The sequence below is a fragment of the Typopeltis vanoorti genome, chromosome 7 (genome assembly GCF_054136105.1).
Source record: "Typopeltis vanoorti isolate ZY-2024b chromosome 7, IOZ_Tvanoo_1.0, whole genome shotgun sequence".
Lineage (NCBI taxonomy): Eukaryota > Metazoa > Arthropoda > Arachnida > Uropygi > Thelyphonidae > Typopeltis > Typopeltis vanoorti.
This window is the reverse complement of record NC_143555.1, coordinates 95,662,636-95,687,806: the sequence shown is the minus strand read 5'-3', so window position 1 is coordinate 95,687,806 and position 25,171 is coordinate 95,662,636. Positions and strand designations below refer to the sequence as shown.

General features: G+C 35.4%; 1 protein-coding gene across 1 annotated transcript in view; it reads left to right on the top strand.

Moving 5' to 3' along the window:
• LOC150104881 (transient receptor potential-gamma protein-like) overlaps positions 1-25,171 on the top strand; it is a 350,865-nt gene that overhangs the window by 179,777 nt on the left and 145,917 nt on the right. Inside the window, exon 2 of the mRNA XM_090396037.1 lies at positions 19,548-19,791. Within this exon, the coding sequence (XP_090252163.1) occupies positions 19,610-19,791 (182 nt within the window). The 5' untranslated portion in view covers positions 19,548-19,609. The remainder of the gene's footprint in view (positions 1-19,547; positions 19,792-25,171) is intronic.

The following is a 25,171-nucleotide window of genomic DNA, read 5'->3' as shown; positions in this document are numbered from 1 at the left end:
CCAAAAGAAAAGAAAGTTTGTACTGTGAAACTGAAGTTTAAGATGAAAACAAACGGAGAGAGAGAGAGAGAGAGAGAGAGAGAGAGAGAGAGAGAGAGAGAGAGAGAGAGAGAGGGAATCAATCGTTGGAACACATAATAGGGAACAGTTAAATGAGAGGTTACCCACGATAACGATGTTAGTCCTATAGTTGAGGTTAAAAGCACAGACTTCGATCATTAGTGATCGCAGCTCCCTCTATCTGTAACAGTCATGTCAATTGCAGTTTGACTTCGATTTCCTAATTTAAACTTTCATGTAGTTTTTCATACTTAAAAAATTGATCATCTTTATTCACTAAATAGAATTATTTTAATATTTTATAGTCATATGGTCATGAAGAAGATAGCTGAATATGAATAAATTTCCCTACTTGGGAAACTGATTTTCCTGTCTGTATATTTATCTTCGGAAATAGATTTTTTTTTTTTTTTAAATCAGAAATATAAAGCTAAAAATCTGAACTCCAGTTACAAATCAAGCAGTAGCAGGAAATGTTACTGTTTTATTAATGGAAAAAGTTTTTAAGATATTTAAAATTTATAAAGCAGGAACCGTCGTGCTTTATTGAATAAAACAAAAGACGGAGATGAGATCTGGTTTTCATATGTGATTGGGATTAACACACACACACACACAGAGAGAGAGAGAGAGAGAGAGAGAGAGAGAGAGAGAGAGAGAGAGAGAGAGAGAGAGAGAGAGAGATGTAACAAGTCAGTCACTATATAATCAAAGTTTTTATATATAATCGAAGTAATTTTGGTGTTTTGCCCTGGGAGAGCATTTTGAGTCTCCGGGGAGGGTGTTCTCCAGCATGGCCCGGTGAGGGGGCTTTGTCAGTTGATGCTTTTTCCTAGAATATGAGTTGTTCTGCTCGCTGGTGGGGGAGCCAACGCTGAGCTGGACGGTCTTTCGTCCACTATGGAGTGGTCTAGGGATCGTTCTAATTTTTAGAGTTGCCGCTACTTTAATAGTGTCGTAAGAGGCGATTAAAATGGGACGCAGAGTTTCACTCTATTAGGTTTCTTCCGAAATTTTGCTCCAGGTGAGAGGGGGGGGGATTAGATTTCGGGGGGGTTGCCCTGGAAGAGCATTTTGAGTCTCTGGAGAGGGTGTTCTCCAGCGTGGCCAGTGAGGGGCCTTGTCGGTGGATGCTTTTCCCTGGAATATGAGCGGTTCTGTTCAGTGGTTTGGGGGCCCGTCACTGAGTGGAACCAACGCTGAGTTGGACGATCTTTCGGCCACTCGTAGGGAGTGGTCCGTGGGATCGTCTTAATTTTAAGAAGGGCTTTATTTAAAAATTCTTGTACTGTAGCCCATGCATGTCGCACGAGGCGACTAAAATGGGTACCCAGGGAGGGTAACGGGTGGCAATGCTGTAGCCAATGAAGTTCTAACTAAGGCTCGGCTATTGCTGTTACCCTCAAGTATCAAACTATCGTCCCTTTTCCCCTCACCTCAATGTTTTCAAAAGTTATATGGTCTCTCGGAATAAAAGAAACTAGTTTTGATTACTTTCTCCATCGTTTGTCCATCACATCGTTAATAATCACCAATATGGCCTCCGCCATACTCGTTCTACAGCAAACCTTCTTGCTGGTGAAAGTATCCATCTTTAGACAAAGATCATGGAAAGATATAATAACACTCATATTATTCCTGATATTTCCAGGGATTTCGGTTATATCCACATTCAATGTCTTCTCACTGAAAGATATAATTTTATGGTCTCGTGTCTTCTTTTTGTGATTGTATTGCCAGTTTCCTACGGTATCGTTCAATGCTGAAGTATCTCGGGCTCTTTACTCTCGCCTATGCCTTTCCCCTACACATCAATGCACTTCTCTCTTGGTTAGGCCGACCTTCGAGTAATGTTTTCATATTTGGAAACTCCATAAAAGTTCTTGATTATATAGAAGAGGAAATATATGCTTAATAGGCGACTCCACTCTTATATACTCCCTTCTGTTACTTTCTCAAAGACGTTCTGTTTCTGATTCTTCATTATTCCTTTTTTTTGTTGTTGTTGGTACTTTCATGTGTGTTGACCCACGAAACTAACCGTTACCTCTACTCTTTCCTCCCATCGTGTTTCAATCCGAGCAGCGGCTGGTCCATACACAGCTCAGCTCCAAACATATCAAACTAACTTCTCATCTGCTTCATTCCAGCTATCTTTGTTCTCTGGCATAGTCTTCTTCACGCTGTTTTTCTGAATATAATCACATGTAATTAATATAAAAATACAAAACTTTTTATAGATATATAGAGAGATATAATTTAAGAAAATACATTAATCAAAAAAAATAATAATTTTTAGGTGCCTAGCTTAAAATGGATTTCTTTATAACTAAAAGCGGAAAAATTTATTTATCAAAGTGCAGTTTCTTAAAAAAAAGTTTTCTTAAAAAAAAAGCCATTGATGTCCAGATTTTACGTGTATATTTTCATGTGTAGGCATTTGCTTCTCCACATACATTTTACGATGAAAATTTTAAAAAGTTCGAATATTTCTGAGGTATATTTCATCAAATTTCGAATGCAGAAATTATGCAACTTTTTTTTTTAATGCATTTCAATCCTTTCATTTATTTTTGAATGAAAGCTGCTGAAAATGCCACCCAAAATGTAATCGAAGACGTTTCATAGTCAGATGTACTTGATGAATCTGTACTTTCAGTCTCGTAGTAATATATTCACGTATTCTTATGTTTAAAATACAGCTGTTTCGGTATAATACAAGTCGTTCCATAATTCATTAGCAGTATAGCTTTAACTCCAAGAGAAATGCTCATGCTCTCGATAGACTGGAAGATATGCAGAATAGCAAACCTCCTTCTCAGGTGATCGGAAACTTTGCACAAGAAATACGTGATAGATTTCTCTTTTTTAAAATGCTCTGTTACTTTTGGTAAGAAAAAAGTATACATAAAAGTATTTCACTTTCCACCTCGCATTGTATGGCTGAGAGAAGAAAGAATATAACTTGAATTATATACTTAAAAAAATAAACTTTCTAGAGATTAATTTTTAATCTCTAAATAAATTTAGAGATTAATTTTTTAAGATTCAATTAATTATAAACCAGTTATATTTTTTTAAAATTTCGATCCTTTATACATTCAAGAAAAACCCAATCTCTAAATTTATTTCGAACAATAAAATTTTTTATTTAACTCTAAGGAAAATTCACAGCAGACTTTAAAAAGTAACACCTGCTGACGTCACTAGTTAACTGCCAATCCAATTCTTGATCCCCCTCCCCAAGCAAAACAGCAGTATTCTCTCCAAGGTCACCAATGTTGCCAGTTCCGACCATACTATATTGCAAGCATGTTTTACTTTGAACCAGTAGCACACTCAAGATTTAATCTTGGGGAAGGCCGAGTTGAGTAGACGATTTGAGAATACACACGACACGTTGCATACGACCTATGACTATCTGCAGTGATCGGCAATACATGATACCTGTGATCTCCTCTGGCCCGGCTCGGGCAAACAAAGTATCGCCCGAGCACTACTTCGTTTGCTTTGCGTTCACAATGACCGTGATTCCCAAGAACCAGAGGGTATTCCCACCTTATGTGACTGCTAATTCATAAGTAGTATAGAAATGGAAGACACGACACAACATAAATAAAAAAAAAAATAATTTTAATTAAGAAAAGATTTTTAGAAAATTTTCTAGTGTTTTTTTCCTTTTACCTTTTTTGGGGAGGCCCCTTGCTTCCCCCTCCCCTCTTGGTGCGCTACTGCTCTTAACTGGGTCTTAATATCCTTCTGGTCTTATGTGTTCACCTATCACACCTTAAGAATAAGTCTCGCTTAAACAACTTAGCGAGAAGGGCAAACATACTAATTTATACAGAAAAAAAAATGCTGATGCAAATTTAACGTAGTTTAGCTGGGTGGGATCAGGGGCATAGGAAATCTAACTGCAAAAAAAAAAAAAAAAAAGCATTGATACGGTACAACAGATAACTAAAAACTAAATAACTTGGCCGTACCTGGTATACCTGGTATTGCTGCTTTGGTATCAAGTTTTCCCCCAATTGCTAGCAAATGTTCTACATCTTTTGTACTTTAAAAATTATAAAAAATGTATACTGTGTAGAAGAAACCCCAAGTAAGTTATTCACGAACTTTTGAATTGCATGCTTTCGACTTCAGTTGCAATCAATTTTTAATCCTAAATACCTTATTATATTACGTTTTTCTATTTCCACAGAAGTGCAATTTAAATTTGCTCTACAATTCCTATTAAAGAATAATTGCATGGAGATGTTTCTTTTAGATATTTCCGATTTCGCATGTTAAAAATTACATATTTTGTTTTTGAGACATTCAGACTAAATCTGTTTGAGTGGAACCAGTTTGTTACTTTTAAAATATTGAATTTACCGTGGTTGACGTTTCCGAAGAGAAAACTAGACGGTTATAAATCGTAAATACTTATTACACAATATAGCGATAGATACAAACATTAATAATTAAAATAATGGTTTTCATTTAACCAGCATCTCTCATATTTGTCAAGAAAGGATACAAACCATTGCTTTCTCAATACACGCGAATGAGTAAACCATGAACTCTGTTTTATACCGTGTGTGTGTGTAATCCTTAAAGTAGTCGCCTAAAGATATTTTAAGAAAAGAACTCTATATATATGTGCATGTGTGAAACCAAGTACTTCATCTGTAGAGTTTGTATGAACTGAGATGTATTTCATGTGTGATGCATTTCCAGTTGTCTCCTTTTTTGAATGCTTTTTAAAATTCCTGGCACATTCACTTACGATCAGATATGTTTTCAAAGAACAGTTCTGTTTACTGTTCCTTTAATGTGTCTACTCTATAAAACTTTCTTTTGTACAGCAGAAATATACAAAATAGTTGAATGTTGAGAAGGTCTTTGTCTTTCTATACTAGATAGACATGCTTCTGTAGTGTGGTGCGGTCGGTAGGACGCACGACTCTCGGGTAAGCTGACTGACGTTTGAACCAATTGATGACATGTTAAGAGTTTTGCAATCCTTCAACAATCGAAACTTCGTTTTTTTTTTTTATTTAATTTGAGCTCATTTGAAGAACAGGAAACAAACTATTTATATATATTTATATATACGAGCTTCTGGTGGTGATTGTTTGGAAAGGATATGCTACATGAGAATATGTATATCGCCTTCTTCGATGTTGAAAAGCATACCACTTTGGTTCCATTCTTCTGTGAACTGGGATAAAGTCTTTTTTTTTTTTGTGGTGGTGGTATTCTAGGAGCATTCTACTGTGCATTTTTCTTTGTAGGCTCCACTTGAGGTTTTCTCTGGATTTTATGAATGATGGACGAGCCTTGCTTTTTTGTGTGATTTATGTGAACACTATAGATGATGGTTTTTGCAGCGATGACGAAATAGTGGCATATTCTGTCTGTTGTGATCCGGGCGGAGTAGATACCAGTAGTCTTTTAGGATTGTTTGAGACACAGATAGAGACCGTTTATTCGTTGAAAATAACTCTCTGAGGGAGAAAAAAACTTAGGTGGGGGTTTCTACTACTTCAAACCGTTACAAATATGGCAAGGTTCCAACTTCCAAAACCTCAAACTAGATAAGGGAACACCGAATTACAGACAGTAATTGACCGGAATGTATTTTTTTTACTGTAATTCAAAACAACAATAAAACAAATACCATTGGTGGTGATGTTTAATTTAAAATTTAAAACCCATCTCCTAGAAGATATGATGTTATACATTATGGTGGGAGGTCACTACCCATACCGGTTTCGATCTTTATTGAGATCTCATCAGTGAGTAGCTAGACCAATATAATACTAAGGGTATAGCGAAAAGAACTTATTTACTCTGCTAATACGAGTTGTCAAAAAGGTGCACCCATAAATTATTTAAAATAAAGAGCCAATAGGCTTCATTTCAGCGATGTAAAATTATGGGTTTTACATTATGGGAAATACTAAGAATAGAGATCAGAACTATCTTCACCTTTGCTACGAGTTGCCCTAGTTTGTACTAAGTGCTTTAGCGTACACCAGTAGTCGCCGATACTTTTATAGTCACTATATTCGGCATGAAACTCTTTGATTCCGATCTTTGAGTTTCTTGTTTGGTTTTAAAACAATGTGGGATTTAATATCTCCTTAATTTAAATAATGTTTACATCGCCGAAATGAAGCCTATTGGCTCTTTATTTTTAATAAAATAAAATTATATTATTAAATAATCTTTTTAGGTGAGTTTTTCCGTTATTAATTTTGTATTTATATGTCTGCTCACGGTTTGCCATTATTAAAACTTAAGCCATACCATAGGCAGGCATCTAATGGAATGCAGTCATCAAGCGAATTTTCCCACATCCGTGGAAATATCCGTGGAAACAGCGTGATCCCTCAGGATCACGTAATTCATTAGATCTCGATCACTCAAAAGATATTCAGCGGTGGTTTTATTCAGTGACAGGCTCACCCTACCACCGAGCAGAATTACTCATCTCCTAGGGAAAGCATCCACCAAAGTGGCCTCGACAAAGAACACATCATTAGACGCTAAACCATAGGCAAGCATCCAATGAATGCAGCAATTGAGACCACTTCAGAAGAAAGTAAGTACGGGTCTCCTCCAAAAACTAGGGCGATTCCTCAGGTCACCCAACCTCAACGAGTAACCCAAAGAGGATTAAATCACACTAAGTGACCCTCAAGGATCCCTACTAAACCCATCACTCCAGGACAGGAAACTCAGCAGTGGCTCCACTCAGTGACAGGCAAAAGACCGTTACCGAGTAGAACCTCTCTACTCCCCAGCATGCGAGCAAACCCCCAGACTGTTTAAGTGTGGATGTTCTCCAAAAGCTATAGCGATCCCTAGGATTACTTAACCTCAGTGACCCGAAGGATCATTTAACTCATTAATTATTATAAATTGATCACTTCGGGACGGGAAACTCATCGGCGGCTCCATTTAGTGATAAGCCACAACCCATCCACCGAGCAGAGCCTCTTTACTTCCCAGGAAGCAAGCAAGCCGAGAGACAAACATTAATAATTAATAACATGTTTAAATGCGGTGTTACATCTCCAAAAAAAAAAAAGAAAGAAACTCGGGAGATCCCTCAGATCACCCAACAACGAAGTCACACGAGTGATCATTTAGCTCAGTAATAGGCCTCCCTACCTCCGAGGAAACCGCTCATCTCCCGAAGAAAAAGCCTATCCCGAAGACCACTTCAGCACGCTTCCCACATCCACTGCAGATTGTTTATGCGTTTATTTATATTAAAAGAAATGGCAGCCAAACCCAGAAGGTACACCGAAGTTCCTTATAAGGACTGGCTTAAAGGGGCGAAGCAAGAATGCTTTTCATCTTCCCCGTTATCTATAGAGAACAGTGTAGGGATAAGGTGTTATTGAGCTATGAAAGCTCTGATCATGGCAGGAGGGTAACAGCAATAGCCGAGCCTCAGTAAGAACTTCATTGGCTACAGCATTGCCATCCGTTAACCTCCAAGGATCCAAGGATATTGGATTCCACACCGAAGTTGAATCAATGCATGATTCATATATTTTTCATATACAAGTAATAAAAAGGTGTACGAATTTATTATCAAAATTCTCTGAAATATTAATGATATAAAAGCTTTTTACTTGGTTGCAAAATAGATTTTATAGCAAAAATTTAAATATCCTTCTGTCCGATTACCTTAATATTTATAAAATGCCTTTTTTTTTGTTTGTTTGTTACTTAGTGCCATCTCAATGGATAATATGCATGGAGTGAAAACTTTACACAATAATAGTCTAAATTATACAAGTAATATTTCAAAGATTAAGTATTCTTTTAGAAGATTAGAAGACAAATTAGATCTAAAATCATTTCATCAAAGGATACGTGGAACATTATTTAGGCATTTTCAACTGAATGTGATTTATCTGTTACTAAGTGGAAACGAGTAGTTAAATGTAACCATCTTAATCCTATACGCACTTCCCTGAACTCTTAACGTCTATTTCAGAAGGAAACTGCCAACTTTGTAGCCTCATTAACGACCCTTGGTTAGAAAGAACTGAATTTAAATCTCTCAGGGACGAAGAACCTTGATACAGAAGAGGAATTTTCTCCTGAAGGTGAGTTAGCTGGTCTCATATTGGAGGCAGGATATTTTTGTGCAGAAATTGGAGATTTTCATCTCGCAATATAGACAAAATGGACAGAGAATACAAGCTTGAGTAAGTGCCAGAGCAGATTATGGTTCTTATAGAACTGCTCTATCACAGATTTAAGTAGATTTCTATGAATCTATGTTACTCAGCAATAACAGGACATCGGAACAGCACATTGAAGAATGATGAAGATTAGCTGTTACGAAGGTCATTCGAAAAATCATAAAAGATTTATTTTTCTTATAGAATAGTTTAAATGACTCATTCCATCCAATTACATCAATATTTAGAAAAATGGGTTTTTTTTTTGTTTGTTTGTTTCTTAGTGCCATCCCATTGGATAATGTGAGTGGAAAGAATGTACAATTTTGTTTCTAAAAATGAACAAAATGTTAGGATCTACGGAAATACGGAAATTGTAGAAATACAAAAGCACAGAGTCAGATAACAAGCTGTGACTTCCTGTTTTAAATTGATTCATGTGTTAAGTGCATTGCTGGAAAAAACATTGAAGATTTTTACAGTCATGTTAATATCGTTGCATGATGTGTTTCTCAAATTGCATAAACACTGTTTGGGGAGTGGGGGAACGGAATTTTGGGGAATTTTGTATTATTTTTATATAGTTCAGGAACCCTGCTCTAGAGACCAAATATGGAACTTTTTTTTTCCAATCCACTTCAAGCCTCCAGTTTACAGCACGCAAGTCTGAACTGCTATATTTCAACAGAATTATTTGCTCTGTTGAAAAATAGTTTAGTTTTCTGTCAAGCACCAAGGATACTCTCTATCTAGTGTTTATCAGGTCTGTTGCATGCAACAAAGAGAGCATCAAAACTACATCAGATATGGCTTCTTAAAAATCAGGTTAATATTTTCGATTGGAAAACATCCGAGTTCGATTCTTCTCCTGAAGACAGGAATCTTTATGTGATCTTTTCAATGGAAGGTGAGTTAGCCGATTTTATAGGGAAGTAACAGGTTTTTTTTTTTTTAGTTCTCTCGAAACTAGGATGTTTCATCCAATATGCAGTTAAATCGTTTTCAGGTACACGCACAATTTACAGACAAAAAATACTATTGCTGGAAGTATAGGGCGTTGTGCGTGGTTAATATGTTAAAATGGATTATATAGATGAAGATTTGGGTGATGTAGACAGTGGATTGCGTGGATGGGAGTACCCTCCAGCAACAAGTCTTTGGAGGTGTCACGTAACGATAACAATAGGCCAAGTTACAAACCGTGACAAGATGAGATTACTTATCAATGTCCAGAAGTGTAGGAGATTCTTATCCTAAGCAACTGCAATAGATTTTTGCTTATTCTCAAGAGCATTTATCTCCGTGTATTTTAATTTGGATTTCTCTAGGATGCAACACCTGCCTTAAAAGGTTAACCAAAGGTTAGTCGATTGTTAAACGTTCTGCCTTGTTTGAATTGGGTCCAGTTTAAAATATTTGTGTGATCTTTTCGGTATCCTCAATATCGTGGTGACCTGTATTCAGTTGATGTTTGTATCACAAGTTCGTTTGAAATTTGTATGAGGTCCAAATGCTATAACGTTATCACGATGTTATTATAAAACTCACCGTTTTATCATTTCTGAAATCATTCCATCAAGCATCTTTTAAGCTTCCATTATGCAAATGAGAGAAACAAGCGAGTACTGTAGTTTGTTAGGCGATTTGCTATTGTTGTATGACAGACATTTTATTATGTTAACCTCTCTTTTTTTTTTGTATTTTTTTCCATCTGCGTTTTCAGCGATACCGAAGAAACAAATGGCAGTCATTGCATGCAGATTGTGCCAACATACACTAGAAGGCATCGCATCATATACGAGAAATGATACAACAGGAAGTGTCGCATTTCAATCATCTCATAATGTAAACTGCAATGAAACAAGGAGTAAACTTGGTGTCCAATTTTTTAACCACAAAGGAAGCACTTCCCCCTCTTCTCCCAGAAAAGTTGAGATTAACGTTCTAAGAATGGCATTTCTTAGAACATTTTTAATATAAACGTGATAGTTTTGGACCATGAAAAGGAAAGATGAAAAATGAATTCAAACAGTAGAAATGAAGTTCCTCAGAAAAACAGCTGGATATACCAAGTGGGACCACAAAACAAATAAAGAAATCTTACAATCCCTAAAAATCAAACCAATTAATGACTACATAAGACAGTATAAACAAAAATGACTAGAACATTTAAATCGAATGGACAACAGCAGACTACCAATAATATTATACAGATACAAAATAAGTGGAAAAAGAAGAATCGGAAAACCAAGAAAGAGATGGCATGAGACCGGAACAGGCCACATGGCCTATATTCCATGTTAGGAAGAAGAAGAAGAAGAGTTTATATCCTTACGTGAAAATCAGAAAGAATGCATTCTGAGATTTTTAAAATGATTATCGACAGTACTATTTCACAGATGCACACACGTATAACATAACTGACCCACACAAATAATAACATAACAACAGATAATAATAACAATACGTGGTAATGTTTTATCTACAAATATGAGTTAATTCCTACTAATTTAAGTTCATTCCTGTTAATTATCTACAAATATGAGAGAGTACTAGAAGGCCTGAAGTGGCTTAAAGAGTTCCACGTTTCGCTTCTTAAAGTTGAATTTTCAAATCATTAATAAAGAAAAAGAATGATTATTTTATTAGCAATGTGCATTAGCAACATTAGAAAATCCTTATCCTTATAAGGACTGGCTTAAAGGGGCGAAGCAAGAACGCTTTTCATATTCCCCGTTATCTGTAGAGGACAGTGTAGGGATAAGGTGTTATTGAGCTATTAAAGCTCTGATCATGGCAGGAGGGTAACAGCAATAGCCGAGCCTCAGTTAGAACTTCATTAGCTACAGCATTGCCATCCATTACCCTCCAAGGATATTGGATTGAATGAATCAATCATCGCATCTCACGGTCGATTGTTCATCCTAAGTCCTATAAGTCCTCACATTAGAAAAATTTCTAGATATAATATTATTATAGTTATATTAAAAATAATAAAAGGTGCATTATTAAACTTATCAGTTTATCTTAAAATATCTGAATTATAAAATAACTTTTATTCATTTTGTTTAACTTTATTTTAGATTCTATATAAAACTTAAATTTAAATTCAAAAATTTTAATTATTTCACTTTTTTAGAAATCTTTGCAAAGCCGGTTATCTTGCCATCATATATCGAGTACACTAATATAATCTTTTCGTTTTCTTACAAGAAAACGAAAATATCTGTAATCCAAAAAAAGGTAGGAAAAAAAAAATCTTAACGCGTCCAAATTCGTCACGAACAACTTTTAAACCTTTCAAAATAAAATAGGCTAGACATCTTCAAGATTTCTCGCATCGTCAGGGCTTTGTTAGGTTAGAATGTCGGGCACAATAATATTTTTTACCTTTTCCTTTAACATCAGTAAAAAGATTTCGCCAAGTTGTATTCGACTTCCGGTGTGCACAGATTTCGATGGATTGTACAACCACGATAATCTGCTGAGCTCAACAATAAAGATAAAAAAAAAAACGAAGCATTTCATGAAATCGAAGAGAATTGTATGTAAAACGTGCGAATGATTGAACCCCAGGAAACATCAGATGAATATGTCAGCAAAGAGAGGGAAGACACAGTTCTTCGGTCACACTAATAACCTAAATGCAAGTCCGAAACTCACATAATAACGCAAAAGAAAAAAGAGAAAGATAGTACAAGCGTAAATTCTTCTACGGAAGCTAAAAGCCGAACAGAATACATATACATACAGACACACGAAAAAAAAAAAAAAACGACAGAAAGAAAACAATGCACACATGTAAGAGACAACACCGATCTTCTTTGCACCATATTCATCTTCTTATTTCTTTCTGTGACCAACATACGACAGCCAAAAGTTCGTTCAGGTAATTGCATGTCAAGCAGAAACAAGCAACTCTGCCCTAAAAAAAAAAAAAAAAAAAATGTTTCTAGTACACGTAGCATCGCCTAGAGAAATCAAGGCTTGCTTTGGCTTTACTGGGTTATTTTATTTTATTTTTTATTGTTAACGCACAACTCGTGGCGAAGTGTGGCAATAGTCCCTTCAGCAGTGCATCGATCGGGTTGACCTCAGTGAAAAGGGAAATGATCTCTTAGAAGCGTGTGGAAGACATGAATACAACATTCCGTGACGGGAGAAAATGAAGGAAATACTTCATTATTTCAAATGAATGTTTAAATAGGTTACGAAGGAAATCCGCTGTGTTGGCAAAATCGGGAGCATGCGTAGTAAGATCGTCTATCTTCATACAAATTTTATACTGGACAGAAATGTCGCTTGCTAGCACCGACTGGGTTCGCTTAACCCAAATAATTCTCACTTCATGGTTGGGTGAGAATGGTAGTGAAAAATCTAACGACATTTCATTGGATGTGGAGAACATTTCCTACAGTTTTTTCTAATGCTGGTATATTCACGGTTTCATAATAATGCAAATCGTGATTTACAGCGCGCGCGGGCGTGTGTGTGTGTGTGTGTGTGTGTGTGTGTGTGTGTGTGTGTGTGTGTGTGTGTGTGTGTGTGTGTGTGTGTGTGTGTGTGTGTGTGTGTGTGTGTGTGAGAGAGAGAGAGAGAGAGAGAGAGAGAGAGAGAGAGAGAGAGAGAGAGATGATATATCAAGGAGATTAAAAAAAAAATTGAAGCTGTGACCGAATTCGAATATGGGTCACTTCATTCAAGGATGAAGATACAGCAACATGCTGAACTTTGCTGCAAGGATATGCAGAGAGCTACGTTAATAAATCCAAAACAAACCTTTAAGAAATAATCTTTATCTTTAAATTAAAATGCAAAATATTATTTTAAGAAAGGAAATACTCATTATTTAGGTAATAATCTCTAATATTGGAAATAAACCTTAAAATTTATTACATATTCATATTTTAAAATTCTGGTGTTTGATACAAATTATTATTCAGGTAATAATCTCCAATATTTGCAATAAGCTTTAAAATTTATTACATATTGATATTTTAAAATTCTGTAGTTTGATACAACTACAAGGAAGAAAAAAGTCCTTTTTAGGACTTCCAGGGTAACGAATGGCAATGCTGTAGCCAATGAAGTTTTAGCTGAGGCACAGCTAATGCCATTACCCAGCCATGATTAGAGCTTTTAGCTCAATAACACCCCATCCACACAGATTTTCTTCATTCAGATGACGGGGATAAAGAGTCAAGGACTCAGTCCATCGCCCAGTTCTTTTAAGAACTTTAAGAACTTCAAAATATGAGAGAAAAGTCCTTTTTAGGACTTCCAGGATAGCGAATGGCAATGCTGTAGGCAATAAAGTTCTAACTGAGGCTCGGCTATTGCCGTTACCCAGCCATGACTAGAGATTTTAGCCCAATAACACCCCATCCATGACTAGAGCTTTTAGCCCAATAACACCCCATCCACACAGATTTTCTTCAGTCAGATGACGGGATAAAGAGTCAAGGACTCAGTCCATCTCCCAGTTCTTTTAAGAACTTAACTTCAAAATGTCGTGAGGCATAGAAAAAATATAAACTATTCCATACCTTAATCAGTGTAGTATATATATAACAGCATTAGAAAAAATGATAATAGCATAGGAAAAGATTAATTGAAAGAAAAAAAACTTGGTTATTTATCAAAATAACGTAACAGGCTTAAAAAAAGTTGCTGCTTTATTCCTAAGTTTACTTCATAGAAGAAGGCTTATTCTGCAAAAAAATCTACGCCTTGTACCAATTAATGACAACGCAAGTTCTACTTTGAGAGATGTTTGGAAGATTCGACTTATCAGATGTCATTAATCCATTCAATACTTTGTTTTATAAAAATGAACCTATTCTTCATATAAATTCTGATTTGCAAGCAGTTGCATTTCAGTGGATTTTTATTTCCTGTTTTGCACGTTTGTTTATATATTATCTCGCTTACCATCAACAATGTAATATTCAACCCTGAAGACGTGTGTAAACTAGACAAAAAAAAGTCTGCATAATTATACTTCGGTTATGCTTACGCTTTGATTATTATACTATAAAATAATACATTGTACATTCTACTGTGTATGCCCGATTATCTTAGCTGTTAACACTACGTCTGTTTCTCCTTAACCTACATTTCGAAAAATAAATTTCTCTTCCGCTTACTATAATCCAATTTAGTATGTATCCTAGCGTTAAATTCGCAGAATTCCATTGTCGAACAGCTTTATAATTTCCAATCCCTTTAGTTCCTTACAGTTCGTTAACCATATAATATACATATGCATATAAATACACGCATAAGTAGATTCCCAGACACATATATAGGTGCATGACCAATTGCATAAACACACTCACACACACACACACACACACACACACACACACACACACACACACACACAAAGCATAGATATAAGCACACGCACAGGTATGTAGTCGCGTGCCCGCAACGTCTGGCATTTACTGTAGGGCGTTGATGTTTCGTGCTGTCTTGCAAACATTCACTACAATTAGAACCTACCAAAGATTCTGTAGCGATCCCAAACCGGATCATCGCCTAATAATCTACTCCATATCAAAGCTAATACGAAAATACAGGAGCACGAGGAGGTTTAGAGAAAGAGAGAGCGAGAGAGAGAGAGAGAGACGGAGAGTACGACGCTCTTTCACGGCAACAAATGATCGATAAATGTAGCTCTTACGGTCCCACCCACCTCCTCTAGTGAATGCTCGAAGCACATGGAAGGATGAGTGCAACATTCCTGAATACTAAAGTTGTTAGTAACCCCTTCTTTGTAATTCTCCTGCTCATCAACTCTCATCTTAAAGAAGGAGAATCCTTATTGCATCTAGATGGTAGCCAGGTATCGAAGAAATAATATATTTACGGTGCTGAGAACAAACCTACCGTCTGCATTATCGTTTGGATCCATCCTTGGGCTGTGTTTGTGTTGTAAGTAAGCTTTTGTTGACCTCTTTTTTTTACTTGTTCGTTTTGAGATTCACTTCTTCTCTAGTGATTGTTGCTATGTTTACTTCTCTTCCGTGTTTGATTTGGAAACAAAATGGACGGGAAATGTAAAGCAAATGTAAAAACCTTAGATATCAGTAGAGGAAATAATAGTTCATTATAGAAACATATTATTAGATACAAGTTCATCGCACTGACTGCGGTTGGATTCAAAGAGAGAGACAGAGAGGGAAGGTGGTAGGAAAGTAAGATGGGTTGAAATATAGATCTCATAAGATTTTTATTATAGTTGGGGAAAAAAAAATGTGAATAAAAATCTTATAATCATTAGCAAATCTGCAGGGAAATTGTCGTTTTGCAAAATGCATTGCAACTAGCTGTACAATATTGTGGTAATTTGTGTTTTCTACAGCTAGCATTTGTGACCTAGTGCATTTTTTGCATTGCGTTGTTTCTGCTAAGCTAATGGCCTCCGTTGCCATAGCAACGAATGACTATATTGCCGTTTGCCCTAATACAAGTATGTATTTAGCGCTAAAGTAGATTCCGTTTTCAAATAGCGATGAAATATATTTAAGATACTGTACATCAAGTATGCATGCACTATTCGTATGTTATTCATTGTTTTCTTGATTAACAGCGGTAAGTTCACTGTTAATCTTTTCATATTACCAAAACGGAATAATTATAATTATCAGCAATTGTAAGATGAGTACCTTTCTTAATAATTATAACTATCTGCTTCTGATGATATATGTATACAGTAACTAACTTATATAATAACCAACAAATAGAAAAATCTTTATTAATTTCTTTAAAAAATTGTATATAGATATAGGTTAAAAATATATAGAGACTCTTTATTTGTAATAATATTTAATTTCTTTAAACTTTATTTCATACACCTTTTTTTCTTTTGAATATTAATTTTATTTTAAAAAACACGAATAATATAACGTCAATTGCAATGTCTGAAATGCAGTTTAATCTTAGTTTCGATGTGTTTAGCCAAAACATGGCTTAATGTTATGTATAACTGCATTACATTATACATATACATTATACATATAATGTCATAAATAAATACGCATGCACATGTATATCGATATCAATAAAAAGTGAAATCTGTATGACCTATAAAATCCTCTGAAATAAAAACACACTGCACTTAATGTAAATATCCACTAAATAATAAGTAAATATCTAATAAAGTATTCTTTTCCTTTGTACAACAAGGAACTATCGTTGTTTCTTTATGTAATAGTATCTTTTTTAACCGCTTTACTTTTCGATACTACCTCTGTGCAGGTAAAACTCCTCTATTTATCGATCGCAATAAGCGCATGCTCGCTCGGCATTACCTTTGCCTCAAAGTTCAAAGAGAATTTTTGATGCTCACGATGAGAAAATGCAGTGTGTAGTTTTCTACCTAAAAATTAAAACGTTTAAAAAATATATTATTTTTTATTTTGACTGCTCAAGTTAAATCAGTAATAACACAACAGACGTGTTATTTAAAATATCGTTTTCTTTTAATATTCTCTCTCTCTTTCTTTCATTTACAAAAGATATTTCAAAAGTAAAGACACACTAAAAAAAAGATAAACGGATTTAGAGCAATGCTTATTATACAAATAATAAAATCATATAAATAATGACTTCATTCGTACTGACTTTATTTAATAATGAGTTAGCTCGTTAGCTTAACAAAGGGTACATACCACGTGATATTTCATCTCGACGTTCCGAGTCTATTGTTAAGAACTGGCATGGTTTCAAAGCTAATTCAGAGTCGTTTTTCTTTCTAAACTAAGCACCACAAAAAAACTGGTGTGTGTGTGTGTGTGTGTGTGTGTGTGTGTGTGTGTGTGTGTGTGTGTGTGTGTGTGTGTGTGTGTGTGTGTGTGTGTGTGTGTGTGTGTGTGTGTGTGTGTGTGTGTGTGTGTGTGTGTGTGTGTGTGTGTGTTGTTGTTGTTGTTGTTGGCAAGAAATATTTATAAACAAGCCATCGAAGAGGATCCCAGCATATGAGAATGAAAATCTCGCCAAATTACGAAGACATTTTTTCAATAAATATGTGAATAATGCAGCTACCAACCGAGAGTTTGAGATCACAGGGGCATTTTTTCACTAAATTATGCTACCAAGAGAGCAATCATTTATTTATAACGAGGTGCCTAAATAGCTTCAACATTTCAATAATCATATAACATATAATTATTTGAACTAAAAGCAATTCATGAAGATATTCTCAAGATCCTTTTCTCTGTAATGAATATAAAAAGGAACCTAATTACATGAGAATATACAGCCTTTTCTTTCACGCAAAGGTGTCATAAAGAAGAAAAAAAATGTGTATGTTATCGTGGTAGGCAAGGAAAGAAATTTAAATGTTAAGCAAAGAAGAAAAAAAAAGGAAATATAAAATGCTGGTATATTCTATAAGTTATTTCAAAGTCAGTAGGAAATTAAGACGACACTTTTTACGGATATTATGTTTAGAAGTCGTCTACTAAATTTTTTGCATCGATAGTTAAATCATATAAAAAAAAAGAAAAAAACAACTGGATCGACACAAAAAAGCACGGTTAATAATTCAGTGTAACCTGAAGACGTTTTTACTAGGGATTCTAAGTAGCGTTGGGAATCAGGGACTCGAATTGTTTGAAGTTTCCTAAATAATTTAAGAAACTCCAAATAATACTTGGGTGACTAGGGGCTCTGGTCTCTCATAAAATTAATACAAAAATACAGTCGTGTTTATTAACATCATAAAAAGAAATAAATTTTATAACGTCTTTTCATTTCCAAAGGGAGCATGCGCAGAATTCTTTAAACGACCTGAGATTTGAACCGTCTACAAATCATATTTACCAATGATTTGTAGACGGTTTCTACTGATGATCTGTATGCGGCGAGAGTACAACATAGACTTACTGTCAGCTCTTATTCCCCACACTAAATGGTGTTTTATTTATTTATGTGTGTGTGTGTGTGTGTGTGTGTGTGTGTGTGTGTGTGTGTGTGTGTGTGTGTGTGTGTGTGTGTGTGTGTGTGTGTGTGTGTGTGTGTGTGTGTGTGTGTGTGTGTGTGTGTGTGTGTGTGTGTGTGTGAGTAAAATAGCGAGAGTTCTACTCTCCATTTTTCGGAGTCATGGCATAAACATCCGAGTAACCAGGAGCGAAAAAAAAAAAAAGTCTCGTCTGGTTAACATTTAATACTCAATTCTTATTTACAGCACTACCCCCGTTTTCTCTATGTGATACAGAACATCACAAATCTGGCCTTGCACAGCATGGGATTGAAAATGCTAGCCACAGGATCCAATGGCAAAAAGCCAAGTTACTTCATAGATCCACATATAAACATGAACGTTTATATAAAGAAAGTGCTGAAGACTTATTTCATAGACCTAATCTTAATCGGAACTACTGTCTCACTATTCCAACAGTCTGGGAAATTATCATCCTCAATTGTATTCAATAATTTAACTGCTATATTTTAATTTAATTTAAGTAATGTTAATTTTAGCCCGGTACTTTTTAATCCATGAACACGAGAATTTTTTGAATTGAATTTTTTTAAAAAAAATTCAATTTCTATTGTTGTTCGTTGGTTGTACTGATTATGTCTTATGATCCATAAGACGAAATATTTACATAAGAAAAACGTTATTTACTCTGGCATACGTGTTATTCTATAGTTTTATTTACTACATCTTATTTAGAACTACGGGCGTATGAAACCTAACGCACTTCTCAGGGAGTTTCTTATTTAGCTGCAGATTTCCTTGGTTTTAGAGGGGGGGAAAAAAGAAAAATATCTTCGCGAATCAAGTCGAAATCTCTTCTTTGCATGTAGCGAGAAGAACCTTAAGCTCTTTGCTTCGTGCAGTTCCTTACCAACATTGTTTTAGCAGCATCACTAAAAATTGAATTGCAATCCGCTGTTCTCAATCTCTGGTAGTATTGAAGATATTACTTTGCTTTTTCCAATGTTGCAGAACGAAAGATAACAGGATTGTACGAAAAAGGGACGCCGAGTATAAACTGCATGAATGGAAATAGGCGTGATGAACAAAATATATAAATATTTTATTTGTATATGTAGTTAAAGAGTTAATTAATAAAAACATTCTACTTTTGATAATAGAAATAATATACAGAGAGAGAGAGAAAGAGAGAGAGAGAGAGAGAGAGAGAGAGAGAGAGAGAGATAATACGAAAAAAATAATCAGCCAAAAAGAAAAAAAGAAAAAAATTTCGATTCCTTTTTTTTTGTCGTTCTTTATTTTAGGAAGGAGAGGGAGAGAAAATTAACTCTTTCGTTCTTTTGCAGGTCGGTCAACGGTGCTTCGGCGAGCCATGTAGAAGTGAATGCATTCATTTACCACCTACTAAATGGACGAAGAAACCGGAGACTGTGAACCGTACGATGGCGACTGTCTAATCAACCACGCCCCCAAGGTCACCCCCAAGATGGATAAAGAAGTACCTCCTCCTCGAACTGAGGGACAACTCTCGTTGGAGGAGAAAAAATTTCTACTGTCTGTCGAAAGAGGCGACCTTGCTTCGGCTAGAAGGTGAGAGATTCATTCCGGAGATAGGATATATTTATAGGATATATTCACTAGCATCTAGTGAATATATCCTTAAAAAAGGTTTAATATCCATCCACCCACTAGCCATAAACTGATTGTAATGTAGGTTACCTTTTTTTTTCTTCTTCTTCCCTTTACAGTTGTGGTCGTAGACCATTGGCGTGTTATTCTTACGTCTTATGATTACCTCTACAAACTACTAGTTATGTTCCTGATGTCCACCAGTCTCTATTAAACGAATGTAATGTCTGTCACACATCATCGCGATAGATTTTTTCTAGACGTGTGGTCTTCCAGCAACTTACTAGATCTGAAGTTAACGTTATGTCGCTAACTGGACTTTCCGATTCAGTCAAGGTGCTGTTCTCGACTTGAAACATCTGTCTGCTATTAAGATAACAAGAACAAGTGTATGTTAAAAAAAAGGAAAAAAAAAAACACTTGGCTAGCAGCCAAATTACTTTGAGCAAACCCAATAAGAGAACAGATGTGAAGAGGTGGGCGACATGTTGATAAATAAGCTTGTGTGTGTGTGTGTGTGTGTTGAGTACTTCACACCAGACAACAAAACAGAGTTGTACAAAATTGGAATTTCATTAGTGTCGTTTCTCTCCAAAGAAAGTAGAAAAAAAATGACTTGTATTATTGTGCTGAAAGTATGACACTAAGAAAACAGAAAATAAAACTGATAAAGAATAGCAGGACAGTCCTGATTAATTTATTTTCAATTATTTCCCTCCTAATTTTATACCACTCATGTATTTAGTTTTTAATTATATTTATTGTTTTATTTATTTTTATATTTTCAATAGTCCCAATACTCACGTTTTCCTTATGTCTTCATTCTGATAAATGAACTATTTATAAGAATGCAACCCAGTTATTTACAGTTGGTTGCCAACAACTTATAAATTCCCAAACACTACCTAAGCCTTGAATATCACGCAATGTGTTTCAAAGTTCAGCTCGCGACCCATCAGTGGATCGCGAAAGCTCGCATTGATTACCAAAAATTAATTTTTATGCAATCTTGCTGATTAATTAGAAGGGGGGAAGAACTACTTTCGTACTATTAAACGCGGTGACCTTTGATGAAATTATGAATCCTTTTCTTGGTTTGCTTAATTAAATGTGACGTTGCAGTCACTTCGTAAAAAAAAAGTTCCCAAATCGATCTACAGACTCTAACAGAACCAGAACGAAATGTGACATTGAAAAGAAATACTAATTTTTTATTGATTATTTTGGCATTGTTTCCCCATTCCCTATTTAATATTAATGAATTCATGTATGTTATATTTTTATATATGTTATAAAACAAAATTTTGGGTCGCGGTGTAAAATTCATTTCATGTGGTAAGTCGTGATCAGAATACTCATGTGTAACTCATCATCCACCACTGAAAAGCTCTCAGTTATATATATATAACTGAGATTGTCGATTCTAGAGAAATTACCTTAGATTCTTCCCATATCAACAACAGCCTAAGTTTCAATCTCTCTGACACACGTTGCCTCTATTCAATACTGGCGCACTCGTGACAGCACGTAGTCAACTTTTATTTGGAACTCAAGCTCGCATTACTTTAAAATGTAATTTTTAAGTCTGTTATTTTTTGTATATTTCTTTGATTGTAATACTTGAAGAGGTTCATCCATTCAACGAAACTAGTAAACTAGTAGTATCGTTTTAAATATACCATGTCATCTCTTTATCTCTCGGTATCAGTAATTTAAACTAATTTATAATATTTTCTACCGAGTAAAAATGAATAATCACAATATATATATATATATATATATTATTATTATTATTATTATTATTATTATTATTATTATTATTAATATTATAATATAATAATAATATTATATTATAATATTATTATCATAATATAATATATAATAATATAATAATATATAATAATAATATAATAATATTAATAATATTATAATAATATTATTATATAATAATATTATATATTATATTATATTATATATATATATATATATATATATAGAGAGAGAGAGAGAGAGAGAGAGAGAGAGAGAGAGAGGGTGAAATAGTAATAGAGGAGAGAAAGAGGCCTCAGTTGACCAGTTTTAGCTGTTGACCCACTGCACACTTCTAAAACGGTCGGGTCGTTTGACTTTTCACTCATTAAAGGAATGTCCCAAAAAGGAAAAAATACCTTAAAAGTCTAACGAGAGTAAACAGATAAAAATATTAAAAATACTATAAAAACCAGTAGACGAAGTATAAAAACCTATAGAACCTAATAAACGATAAAAACAATAAAGAGAAGTTAACAAATTGGTGAGACCCGCCCTGGAGATCCCGCCCCAAAAGGGCTCAGGATGTTGGTCCTTCGCAGCCCGGGTTTGTTCCGACCCCCCCCCCCCTGCATTGGAATGAAATGAACTTAGACTAAAATGACAAAACTAATAAAATCCGAGTTTAAAAGGTCATAAAAACAACGATGTTACAAATATATTCACACTTTAATTCTCCCCTATGTAATCTGCCATATGGTTGGTAACAAACACCATCTCCTTAGGAACCAGTCTTCGCCCAAGAGGTATCTTTCCTGTTCCAGAAATCGAGGGAGATAGGCGGAGAAGCAGTTCCTAATTCGACGGTAGATTCCTTCCTCAGTGAGATGTTTTTACGTATTTTACATATTTGATATTTTAGAACATTGAGGAGAAAAATTAGGTTTTTTTTTTTTTTTTCCTCACCGGTGGGGGAAAACTGCAATAAGCACTTCAGCCAACCTTCGCCAAATACGCTGCACTAGTGAGTAATGGCAGAAGAGGTGCCCTACAGTTTCAACTGCATAGCAGACTTAGCAAAAAAAAAAAAAAAGGGGGGGGGGAATCACAAGTTCGGGGACGATATTATGATTTCACTAGTTTCACCAGGAGTCGGCCATAAGCGATTCTCAAGCCAAATCCCAATGAAAAGGTTGTCCCCAGCTGTTTTTTTATATTCGTAAAGAGCAGCTCTTCATTCGTGCCCAGATGTCAATGCTTTCCCTATGGTTAGAACAGTGCTAGTGAAATATGAATATTTCAAGATCGGCAGGACATCTCCCCTCCTTCCTTGGGGAAGATGGAGAAAAGTCCTTCGTCCTCATGTTTTCTGTGACTCCAGATGAAGTCGATGAGCTGCCTGTAAATAGCTTTATGTTATGTGTCTATGATGTTTGTTAAGTTGATTGAATGTCACGGCACTTGTATTATTATGGCTTTGATGATTGTTGCTTTACCTTTGAAAGGCAGATAATTTGGTTTAAAAGGGGTGAACATGTTAGCACTGGATTCTATAATCAATAATTACCGTTATACAATCAAATATAGTCTTTATAAGGACTGGTTTAAAGGGGCAAAGCAAGAATGCTTTTCATCTTCCCCGTTATCTGTAGAGGACAATGCAAGGAAAAGGTGTTATTGAGCTATATAAAGCGCTGGTCATGGCAGGAGGGTAACAGCAATATAAAGCTCTGGTCATGGCAGGAGGGTAACAGCTGAGCCTCAGTTAGAACTTCATTTGCTACGGCATTGCCATCCATTACCCTCCCTGGGCACCCATTTTAGTCGCCTCGTACGACATGCATGAGCTACATTGGGCTATTCTTATCCCGGCCACCACACGGAATGAATCAAATATACGTATATAATTCATTCTTAAGTAGTTACATGATTATTGATAAATATGATATATCACTGGCAGTTGAACAACAAGGGATTATTATTAAAATATGGTATATTAAGATAATTTAACTTTTTAAAAAATATTCTAAAAAATCAAAGTAATTTTCCAAAATTAAAACTATAATTTATTTTTATTTAAATTATATATACTTCATACTTTACAATATATTAATCATTTATTAATTTTATGAGTATTCATTTTCTGTTGTCCATGGCATTCTCAGGACATCACTAAGTGATAAGACTTATCACTTAGTGATTACATATTTATGTATATACCTTCATTCCTCACTTCATACACATTCCTGACCACCATCCACTTTGGTTCTCCAGCAAGCTCAAAAGCAGTCCATGTAAAAAAATCAAACTAACTAAATAAATAATATTATAGAAATCAGCGTATCAGTTTTGAAAGGAGCAAATGCCAAGATTGCCTCATGTAATGGCATTGTTCATACTGGCAATTGAGACTTCTTTTCCCTAGCCCAGGGCATAAGATATTAACTTCTACCCGTCCACGTTTTTTTCCACATTTTTATTGCGGAAAACTAGAGTTGGCATGAAGTTATTACAAGAGATGGTACTATTGTAACTCCATGCCAACTCTAGTTTTCCAATAAAGAAATCAGAAGAATTCTAGTTAACTTGGACACGAACATCGCATTTGGTCCTGATAGCTTACCGCCTATTGTGCTAAACTTTTTTCTCTAGAATTAGAATTAACACATATCTTATATCGCCTCTTCAATCATTCCTACTCGAGTGGCATCTATCCTACAGCATGAAAACAACTCTGTATTCAGCCCATTCCAAAGAAAGGTAATAGATTTTCCATTTTCTAAAAAAAAATAAAAATAAAAATAAAAAATAAAACTATAGGGGTCAATAATAGCCAACTTCTATACCATCTGGAGGCACACCAGCTAATTAATAACCAGCAATGTGGATTCCGGCGGGCCTGGTTGACCGAGTCGTGAGCTCATCCATTTTCCAGCAAACAGGCTGCGAGTTCGAATCCCGCTGTGGGAATGGATGCTTGTGATTGTCTTACTTACTCTGTGTGGAAAGGGCATCTGCGACTCTACCACTTCTAGTAGAAGGCATCACTCCCAAAACCCGATTAGGTACTGGAGCGACCATACGGCGTCTAAGGACATCAAATGTGAAAACAAAAGTGGATTCCGTCAGTCTCAATACACAGCTAATCAACACCTATGCCTGGACTCAAACTATAAAAATGGATAAACTCACTTGCCGTTCCTCGACATTTCTAAGACATCTGAGGTTTCTCACAGAGGCCTGTTCCGCAAACTGCCATCCTATCTTGGTCACCAGCTTCCTCTGGAGTCGCTCACTATGTGTAGATTATTTCTCCTCTCCTAAACCACCCATTTTCATTTGACAACCCCTGCAGAGCCCAATCATTAGAAACCTCAAGAGTCCCCATTACTAATGACTTAAATTCTGATCGCCTCACGATTTTCAATGGGGGATGAGGATAACCTAGTGAATTTCAACTACCAAAACACAATCCTGTATAATTTCCCCCAAGAAAGAATTCACGTCACAGCCTCTCATTTCATTTAATGCTCAAATATCAAAACGTTATCATACCAGACTTTTCTGACACAAACACATGTCAGCCATAAGT